The sequence below is a fragment of the Cyprinodon variegatus genome, unplaced genomic scaffold (genome assembly GCF_000732505.1).
Source record: "Cyprinodon variegatus isolate N-32 unplaced genomic scaffold, C_variegatus-1.0 Scaffold49, whole genome shotgun sequence".
NCBI lineage: Eukaryota > Metazoa > Chordata > Actinopteri > Cyprinodontiformes > Cyprinodontidae > Cyprinodon > Cyprinodon variegatus.
In genome coordinates, this window is record NW_015150502.1 from 1,728,676 (window position 1) to 1,739,708 (window position 11,033).

The following is an 11,033-nucleotide window of genomic DNA, read 5'->3' on the forward strand; positions in this document are numbered from 1 at the left end:
GCTAATATTGATTTTCAATTTAGCTGGTTTGTTGGGGCCATAGTCTTCAATTAAAACATCAGACAGAGTAAATCACATCAGATTTGACCTATGACCTCCTCAGCTCTGTGCCCTAATGCTTGCTGTCTTAACTGCCAGTTGACGGCTGATACAAAGAAATAAAGGCTTTACTATCACAGTTAAATTCTTTGTTAGAAAAAAAAATGGATCCACAAAGTCTGATAAACTTATTCTTTTATTGTGCACAGTTTTAAGTGCGTTCATTTTACATTGTGTATCTGCACATTTTTACAGGATATTTATTCACTTAAAAGCATCAGACATATTTTATTCAGTACACAGAAAAACAGACATTATATTACAATTTGTAATTATGATTCAACTCATATTCGGTGATCTTTTTTTTATTTTCTTTTAATCTCTTACATTTTTTTATGCAAATAACAAAGTCTTTCCAAACATTTTAATGGAGAGTTTTTGGGGATTGGGAGCTAAAAAGTTTGGCTATTTTAACCCACAAATAGCTTTCAGTTATAGATTATTTTTTCAGCATATATTTGTATATATGTTTATTCAGATTTTGCACAGTTATAAGTGAGGAATCATTGTGATAATTTAGAAGAATTCTTTGTGTTCTGTTCTCTGACTGTTTTATCTTCCTTGGTTGGAGCTTATCTGCTCACGCTGAGTTTGTTTCTCTCAACTTTAACTAAAGTTATTTAATCACAGCATGCAGGTCTGTTTGGTAGAGTGTGTGTCAGACAGGGTGCGGCCCGAGCCTGAGAACAGAGAAAGCCCTGCGGTGTTTGCGCAGCAGTAGTCTGATCTTATCATCATCTGAATCTGGGTCCAGGGGCTTGTTGTACTCCTCATCCTCCACCTCGTTCTCTGAGGTCTCCCCTCCCTGTCCAATATGGCCGGCCTGCGTGGAGCTGGGCTCAGAGGCGCTCTTCTTCCTCCACTTGGTGCGTCGGTTCTGAAACCACACCTGAGACACAGGCAGGCTGATTTTACCAAGTGTTCTGCAGGTAACAGTCAAAACTAAGCAAGATCAAATGTTGCTTAACGGCTGAGTTTTGTTCAAAGACTTTACACTATTGAAGAGCAATGCTTTTCAACTGGGAACTAATGATATCTCTTAGACCTTGTTTCTGTTGCCTTTTCTTCATCAAAACACACTGACCAACTCTCACATTTGTAAAGCCTCTATAAGGTCCCCAAATGCAAAAGCTGGTCCACAATTACAAGAAGAATTTAGCTACACTTATGCCAAAAACTTGCTAAAAAAAGGATAAAGATAAATGTTGACATAGCAGGTTTTATTAAAATGTATATAAAAACAAATAAATTGTCACTAAAAATGAATGAATATGAATTAATTTCTAATCACAGAAGAGTAATTCAGTCTGGTGCTGATCTTTGTGTATATGTTATCACATAGTATATTCTATTGGGGAATGATCAAAAGTGAAAATGTTCTTTTTTTCTTCCCATCACTCATGCAGCCCCTTACAAAATGCTTCCCCAGGCAGTGAGCCATATCACCCATATCAATGCCACCACTGATCAACACAAAAAAAACACACACAATAAAAACATTTAAAGGAAATTTCTCTGTATGACCTCTGAGTACAAACAAGCACATTTATCAAAAGCTTGACTCGATTACAAAGGATGATAAAACTCACCTTGACTTGTGACTCCGTCATTCCCAGAGAATACGCCAGTCTTGCCCTTTCAGGCCCGGCCAGGTACTTAGTCTGTTCAAAGGTTTTTTCAAGGGCAAATATCTGATGTCCACTAAACGTTGGTCTGGTGTGTTTCTTCCTGCTGGGCATTTCTCCGAGCGGACCACTGCCTAAAAAGAAAAAGGCCAAAATAATATAAATAATATATATAAATATATATATAAATATATATATGCAGATTTTGCTTAATATCCAGAAAAAGCACTTTTTAAATTTATTGCAAAAGAGATGATTATAAACCAGTTCATTTAAAAAAAAAACAAAGTTATGTACATGTTTTTAAAGGTTTTTTAAAAAAGTTAAACCGCTGAATCGTACTTATACGCCCTAAAATCTGATTGATTCCCTGATAGTTGCCTTTGTTTAGTCCTGAAAACTCCATAAAGTTTCTGATCAATGATGAGGTTGATGCTGAAACCCTTTGCCGACTCACCGCCGGTGCACTGCTGTCTTCCTCCTCTCCAGTCACAGCTGCTCTCTGCCCAGCAGCTCATACTTCGACCCTTCATCGGGCACTCTGCAGGGCTTTTTGAGAAGCCCCCAAGTGAGGGGTTGTAGTCTCGATTGTAGTACATAGATGTACTGGTTACGGAGGGACCGAACCCCCCCATGGGGGAGTATCCTGACAGCAGGGTGGTGGTGCCGGTAGTGCCGACCCCCACCATGGATCGACTCAGGATGTCGCTGATGCCGTGGGGCGTCCCCGGTTGCAGCTGGGTGTTGAGGCCCGGGTTGAGTTTGTAGAAGGAGTTGGGAACTGAGTACTGGCACACTGGTGCCTTTAGGTCTGAGGGGAACTGGTTCAGGCTGTTGTTAAAGAGGAAAGACCCCTGGATATTCGGATCCATGGGAGTTTCTCAAAATCGTTTTCCAAATGTCAGGAACACATCCAATAAGATCCAAGCTTGGGAAGGCCTCTGGTGGCCACACGGAAAGCTTTGACAGCCCCAAGCGTCGTCTAGATTCTGGACCACAACTGGATTTTTAAAAAATAGGTCCACAAATTGCAAACTTAACCTTCAACTCTTTTAAAGTTGCTTAAAAATAAACCAGGCGGCACCCGTCCACAGCTTTCTATTGGATAACTCCATATCTAAAGTCTTGGCTGAGCCTTCTGGAAACAGATCTTAGTTGTCTTACAGATGCGCCTTCTGCAGGCTCTCTCCTCAGAAATCATAAATACACAGAATGTGGAAATGGACTGATACCTTGATAAAGATGTCCCACATTAGAATGCAGCCTGGGATTGGCCTGGCTCTCAAAGCTTTAATGCCTTTCTATTGGCTCCACCGTGAGGGCCGAGCCTTTTATTGGACGGCAGCAGATTAATAGTTTTTTGAACAGATGGAGTGGGAACAAGTAGATTTTTTGATGGCCTGCCATGTCTGACCAAGTGTGTTGCTGCAAGAGCAAGCAGATGAGGGGGTGGGGAAGGAGAAATGGCTCTCTGCAGCTTTAAATGAAAATATGTTTTATTTTATTTTTTTTATATTCAATGAAATTAGTCTCTTTTTTTCTTTTAGAAGTTCAAATACACTCATCTTCTACATTTATTTTATTTCATTAACCTTTAATCAATTATAAAAAAATAAAACACATTAAGACCAAGGTCTCTTTTAAAAGGGTGATCTGGTCAGCAGCATACAAAGGCTGAAATCACTTTAGATAGAAGTTGGCTAAAAAGTGTAATATCTCACTGAGGCATCTTAAAAACACCAACACTGTTTTGTGGATGCTGTTTACGCAGGAATTAATTTAAGGAACTAATTTACTTTAGTAACTTTATTCACAATCTTTATTTTACTTGAGTATTTATCTTTCTAAGGAGATTTTGCTTTTATTCACCACATTTAAACACACTTCTGTACTTCCTGCTTCCTATTTTCTCCAATCTAGCTTGTTATTTCATACATATTGATAATGACATCATCTTAAATCTACAACAAAACAGGAAAAATTGAAAGCAGAACAAGACTGTGTCCAGTTGGAGCCCAGTTTGTTTATAGAAAAACACTAACAGTGATATGAATGAAGACGGAGGTTGAGCCACATCACCAGTAATGGGTCACAATCCCATCCATACCCTCTTTATTAGATTTTAAATTTAAATGGTGATTATGATTCAACTTCTTTTTCCAATGTTACGGTACTTTTAATGCCATGATAAATACCAGAGCTCTGAAAGTATTTGGCTCTTTATACAGGATGTCGGTCTTGTTCATTCTGTTTTAACCTGAAATTTTAATTTAAAGCAAAACTATACAAGTTCCATTTTTTTTATGTTCTCTCTAACAAAACAATGAACAAATGAGGGAAATTCAGCTGCTTTGTTTGCATAGAACACCTTTTTTTAAGAATAAAGCCAAGTTATTTTGTATAATTAAAAAAAAATAACAGTGAAGATTGAATGAGTGTCTTGAGTGTATGCAAGCAGAATTAAAAAATGTTTTACAACTTGTTTGGGTTATTTATGTTTATGTTTTCTTCAGATAGATGCTATTCAGACTTTGCTCTTCCTGTAAAAGATGTATATTTTTCTGCAGCCTGTGAAATCTGAGCTGATTAGCCTCAGATTTACTTTTTCCCCCCCTTTACACAAGCCACGACCTGTGTAGCGCTATCCACTACACAGGAAATGTGCAGAGGATGCCACAGGCTTAGGTATGACCCACTTTAAATACTATTTCTACACATGCGGCTCAAATGGCTGGTACATCTACTATTCAGCCCATCTACAGCCTGTAGATGGGCTGAATAGTCCTGGGTTTGGTTGTCTTTTTGTTCTGTACTGAACAAATGTTACTAAAACCATAATAAATAATTAATATCTAATGATAAAATTGTTTTGGGGAAAAAAAACATGTCCGATCTTGGAACATTTTCATCTTTTTTTTTGTTGATCATTTATTTCGAACACTTAATAAAAAGCAAATATAAGTAAATTAATAAAGTCATAACAAAACAAAACAAAACAAAAAAGAAGAAAAAGAAAAAAACATATGTACATACCATCATGTTCGAAAAGGAGTAGGAAGAAGTAATAAAACTTATTAAATCCTACCCCTGTTCTATATTAACATCTACCTATGTTTAAGCATATATACATATCTATATATATATATACACACACATATATATACATACACATATATATATACACACATACATACTTACACATACACCCGTATCTCAAACAGATGCACACATACATGCATATACATACACACCCACATAACTATAGACAGTATACACATATCTCTGTCTACATATACGTACACAGATATCCATACATATCTTTTGACCTTTACAGTTTCACTTTGACAAAACCCTGTGGCTTAATGTGTTGTAATTTCAGGTTGAGATAAGATCACAGTTTTCACCTGCTGGAACTCGGGTCATGAGTAGCTTTTTGGTTCACTTAATATATAGGATGATGAAATACTGTAACCACCCCATCCCACCCCCCAACACGCGCTTATAGGCAGAACTTTAAGATGACAGCTTTTACCTTTATAATTAGGAAAACATATAAAAAAGAAAAAAAAAACATGTTTGACCTTTATCGAAAAGTAGATATTTATTTATACATATAAATACAGATTTTAGAAGCTATTTTAACATATTCGTTTTTAAAGATATCTAATGTATTTAAATTTATTTGTAAAAGACACTGTTGTTGTTGATTTTCAAAGTACTTTTTTTACACAAGAATGAAGTGTTCTGGTTTTCAAGTTCAAGTTTTACTGTTGATCTTTTTAAAATCATTATATATCTCTAGTATAAATAAGTCTTTTTCCAGGTCAGAGTTGTCCTTGAAAAGTGTTTTTTTTTCCCCTTAAAACTATATTTTTATTATTTTTCCAACTTTTTAAGAAATGTTTTTTTGAAAATTCTCCAGGATTTAAAAAAAGAGAAACAAGTTGTTCCAAAAATGATCCGTAAAAAAAACTCTTCAAGAAGCCACTAGATCCATAGAAAATCCTCATAATTTCTCCCATTCAAACAGCAAATAATGTTTTTTAAAAGCGCTGTAAGAGTTAAGTTCTTATATAAGTAAAACAAGGAGAGACGTTGGAAGTTTAATTCACAGTCAAAGACAGAAAAAGTTCAGTATTGCAAAATACCACACAAAGAACGCCGCCTATTCTCAGCAAAAGCTTCAGGGAACAGGAAAGTAATTACATGATAAGAGCCTGTTTTATGGTTTCTGTTTCATTTTGGTAACACGGCGAGCTGACTTCATCTTTTATCTTGGAAAGCTAAAAAAACGCATGTGACCTTTTTTTCCTGTAAATGACTGAACATTGATACAAAGTTATAAATGCTCATGTAAATAAATCACTAAATAATTAAACTCAATTTTAGCTGTTCCATCTACTTCCTGATGTAAACATTGTGTTGTGTGAATTAGAATGAAAAAAAGTATAGTCCATTCATATGATTTAAGTTTACTTCAAGATTGATACATACAACCACAAACAAAACCTTTTTGATCTCCTTTACATTATCTATAACAGCCAACTATCAGCCATCATTTGTATGATGCAGACTGAAGAGTTTGTTCAGACCAGTAAAACGTGATTCTTCTGAACTAAAGCAGAAACCAGATGCAGAAATCCGAGTAAATTTCCAATTGTGATTATTCCAAATAGCATTTCCTGTGAGTGCCTGTTATTCATCTAACCAGGGAACCAATCAGAACAGCTTTTGCACAAACAGCCTTGGCCAACTGATCTGAGTCAACTGTAAAGCAAATAAAAAAAAAAATTTGCCTACACTTGACCCAAGTTATTTTACAGCTTTGTGTGGAGTCTATTTCAGTGTAATTTTTTTTCATTCCTTGTAGAACTTTCTATCATGTGACTTTCTTTGAAATCTTTAAATCCTATTCTATTCTGTTCTGTTCTATTCTATATAAATGTACAAATATATTATTTTTATTGTTGTTTTCTTGTCACACCACAATATTTTTTAACATTAGATTATCTATTTTCTATATTTTGAAAATTATATAGATAAAAAAATATATATTTTTATGAAGTTTTAACCTAACCATATATTTTTTATAAAGCCGACTTTAGTTTTATATTATATTGTTAGTTTATTATTATTATTATTTTATTTTATTTTTTTGGACAGTCAAAGATCATAATTTTAGCCAAAATAACTATTTGGAAATGTAACTCTGAGCTGGTGTAAGATTTCCCTACAAATAAATGACAAATAAATAAAAACAGGCAAAGATGCATTTCAGTAAAAACCATAAAACATATATGACTTTTCTGAGAAACTTTTTTTACAAGTCCTGACATAAATTACACAAGGCAAACTGGAAATTTAAGCATGCATAAATGTGGAAGGGAAAAAGAAAGCTTTAGGTAAATTTCCATGGTTCAGTTTCTTCCTCTGTCCCGCCCACTTGTCATGTGATTCATGTTTGTGTTTTTGAATTGCACGTGCGCTCTGCTCTGTCTTAAAGCCTGCCAGCTCACACCCTCTTCATTATGACTTCAACTGCCAGACAGACCAGAGCACAACTTGTGTTAACAGGATTTTATGCCTTCTGCTTAAAGATGAAGAAAGAGTGCAGTAAGAACCCTGGTAAGATTTCTTTTAATCTGTTTTTATGAAAATAATATTATTGGGGCATGCAGAAAAAATTATCATGTATGATTTACAAAAAGTGTTATATTCTACAGTTCAAGCTAACTTTATAAATTAGAAAAACATTGGTTTTGAGTTATGGAACAAAACTTTCTAAAAAAAAAAAGATACAAATATTGGATCTGCTTTGTTAATCAAAATTAAGTTACAGAAAAAAAACCCATCTGAATAACAGGAATATGAAACAGAAGCAGAGAAACTCTGCTGTAAAACTGTTAAGATGACAGTTAGACCAAAGAGGCGGCTTATCCTGGAGCAATAAGAGGAAACAGGAGACCTGGCAGGAAATCCGATGGCTGTGAGTCAGTATAGGTCTGAGCTCTAGGTAATAATGGATGAGTCAGTGTCAGAATTTACAGAGCAGCTAAAAAGATAAACCACTTTGATTTCGTTGGGTGATATAATGATTGCATCATGACAATTAGGCAACCTTTTCTAGGGAATGAAACAGCACCAACCAAACCTGACACCATGTTATTTCAAAGAGTTAACAGGAACTTTTCTCAAACGTTTTCCCAACAATCGGCATCCATAAGTTCCAGATATATATCTCTGACTGCTGAAACAATTCATGCTTTAAAAGCAAACATGTGCCATCAGGCCACTGTTTCCTCTGTTTATAATGAAATCAGAAAGGGGTCGTAAACAGGAACTGTGGAGGTCAAGATCATGTCAGGAAGTTCCAGGAATGTTGTAAGAGAGCTACAAGTAAAAGAGCAGATTAACCCTGCAAATACGCTTTTGCTAGATTTATCCACACGATTGAGCTTAAACAGATAAGCACACAACCCAAAAAGAAACCAAAAATATGAAGAGAATCTGAAAATGCATTTATGAAATGTAGCTGTTACAGTAAATCTGAAAGACGTTTACTTAACAGGAAGCTCAACATAGAATAAAAGGAATGCCAGACCCTGGAATGTTGCTGCAAAGTGAAACCCTCTGTGACTGCTACTTATGTATTAGATATATTTGCAGCTGTACATGTTAATCTAAAAAATATCCCTATTTTAACTTTGTAATTAACCAGCATAATGATGCATTTATTAGAAGTAACCTCAGATGTGCCTACTGTTAGACATGGCTGTATTTCCCAATTTCTGGTTTTATATCACAGCCCATATTATTGTAAAAATTTGATTAACGTGATCTGATTATATCCTCGTAAAGTTCTAATGGGTTTTAACTTTCCCCTGCAGCTCCAAATATTCCTCACATTTGCAGCAAACAATGCCTCGGCCCCCTGACCTTCCATCCTCAGGCTGTGGGACACAAGATCCATCTGAGCGAGGACTGTCAATGTGCAGACAGAAGTGAAAACACTTTCTACGGTGGCCTGGTGTTCAGCAACCGCCCTGTGAGGATCTTTGAGAAGATCCGGGTGAAGATCCTGAAGCGGACAACACAATGGAAGGGAGCGATCCGTGTGGGCTTCACTAATGTACCTCCATCAAAAAGGTCTCTGCCTCTGCCATGCATGGCCATGCCAAACCTCACAGACACCGAGGGACACTGGGCTCTTCCTGTGCATGAGTCCTGCTGTTGGGAGGGAACGGTGCTGGAATTCTGGGTTTCTACTAAAGGCTACTTATATGTGAGACCTGATAACAGCAGGAAGAAAAAACTACCAATGAAAGTGGATCTCCAACAGCCTCACTGGGCCATGATCGATGTCTATGGTCAGACGACTTCCATCTTCCTCCAGGGTAAATTTAACAAACCTACATTTTGATTGACTTACAACCTGTTTTTCTTGTATTTTGTTGATGAAACACATCAGAACTAAAAATAACAACAATTCTCTGAATTATTTCCTGCTGCAGGCTCAGAGAAAAAGGAATTGCTTCTCACTAGAAGATCCTGTCCTGTACCTGATCCTCTCATCAGACCTCCTAGTTTCAACCCAGATCATAAATCTCCCGCTACAACCTCTGATGCTGTGTCAGACCTAAACAAGAAAAACCCAGCAGGTATGTGCAATGCTCTTGTTTTTTTTTATTGTTTTTTCACCCCTTAAAGTGGATGATGGATTCAGGCTAATGTTTTATTGTTGTCTTTTTTCCTCTTGGTCACAGATTACAACTGTGTGGTGTGCATGATAGAAGAGGCTAACATCACGCTGCCCTGTGGGCACCGCTGTCTGTGCCCTCACTGCAGCACCAGGATCCTGAAGGAGTTTGGTAGCTGCCCACTCTGTCGAACAATGATCAACACTCCCATATTCATTGACTCCTGACTCTTTGGAGCATGCAGAGCTCTGTGGAAGCATCCAACGCAAACTACTGAGACTCTGTACAACCTAACACAGCATCTAGTGAATGTATTCTGCTACATAACCCAAAATTATATATATGTAAATAATGTATATTTGTACATATCTGTATATACATACACGTCTCTTTTTATTGTTATTTATATACTAAATAGATTAATGATATGTGATGTTTTTTGTTTATTATCACACATTGTGGTCACAAAAATAAAACACATTCCACAAATGGGTATTTTGGTTTTCCTCTTTCAACGTATTGTCTGACAAACTAAACTGATTTTTAATGCATCTTATTTCCAATGATTCGGCTCCTTTAAACATCAAACAAATTCTGCATCAGTGCTGAGTTCATACCCTCACAATTTAAATAAATGAATGGCGGGGGAAATAAGCTGGGCCGATAAAAGCTTTTAAGAAGCAAACTGAAAGCACACAAATTTACCGTTGAGTTAACCTGCTCAGTCATCATAGGTGTTAACAGAAACCCTACGAAAACATAAGAAGAATACAGGAGGTAATGGTTAACAGCAAACAATAATGAATTAACAAAAAATAATTGTTGAATAGAGGTGATGAACACGGTTTCTGAGTGAATTAAAACAGATACTGTAATCAGTAATAACAAAACAAGATAAAATAAAAGAGTAATAAAAAAAGAGTACATATATTAATTAAATAAAACCCAAATATAATCATTCATTGCTGTCAATAATAACAGTAATGAGCATGGGAACAGAACAACAGCAAAGATGAAAAAAGTCTGTTATTGGATCAAAAAGATTTTCCCACAACTACTCTCCTTTTCTTCCCTTCAGTGGATTCAATGTTTTCTGTAATATTTTTTTAACCTATTTTGTGATTTGTCATCATTTAGCACAAATGATCCCTTCATGCCAGCCTGCTAGTAAAGTTCCTTTTAAGCTCATGTATGCATGATATATGTGCATAAGTGATTACAAATATTAATCCAGTCTGGTTAAAATAACGTGCCACAAAGAATTCTTCAGAAACATTGAGGAAACAAACAAACAGTGTTTATTTTACCTCAAAATGGGGAATATGCTTTAACAGAGCCCATTTATACATTTAACAGAAGAAGCTGTTGTTCTTTCTCTCCATTTCCACAGCATTTTTTAATGTGTTTGAAAAACATTGATGACTAAACCATATGACAACAATAATTTTAAACCTAGGCTTTAGAGGTATTCAGATCTGGAGCCCTAGCATAGGTTCAGCTGCAGATATTATGTATTAAAACAAGAGTCATAATGGCTGCAAAGCCAATAATTAACAACATTGGTGTTAACAAACTGAGGATGCTGAGGAGGTGTTGAAGCTTGAAGCCAAGA

The 11,033-nt window shown here is 35.9% G+C and overlaps 2 protein-coding genes across 2 annotated transcripts; one reads left to right on the plus strand and one right to left on the minus strand.

Annotated features, from left to right (window-relative positions):
• Positions 1 to 249: 249 nt before the first annotated feature.
• Positions 250 to 2,906, minus strand: nkx6-3 (NK6 homeobox 3). The gene is made up of 3 exons (XM_015370895.1): positions 2,182 to 2,906; positions 1,689 to 1,858; positions 250 to 988 (listed from the first exon to the last, which is right to left on the minus strand). Exons 1-3 carry the CDS (start codon positions 2,594 to 2,596, stop codon positions 758 to 760), a joined length of 816 nt encoding a protein of 271 aa, XP_015226381.1. The 5' UTR covers positions 2,597 to 2,906; the 3' UTR covers positions 250 to 757.
• Positions 2,907 to 7,231: 4,325 nt separating this feature from the next.
• On the plus strand, positions 7,232 to 9,879 carry LOC107082291 (E3 ubiquitin-protein ligase NEURL3-like). Its single transcript, XM_015370893.1, has 4 exons — positions 7,232 to 7,349; positions 8,612 to 9,118; positions 9,236 to 9,382; positions 9,488 to 9,879. Exons 1-4 carry the CDS (start codon positions 7,253 to 7,255, stop codon positions 9,646 to 9,648), a joined length of 912 nt encoding a protein of 303 aa, XP_015226379.1. The 5' UTR covers positions 7,232 to 7,252; the 3' UTR covers positions 9,649 to 9,879.
• Positions 9,880 to 11,033: the final 1,154 nt, after the last annotated feature.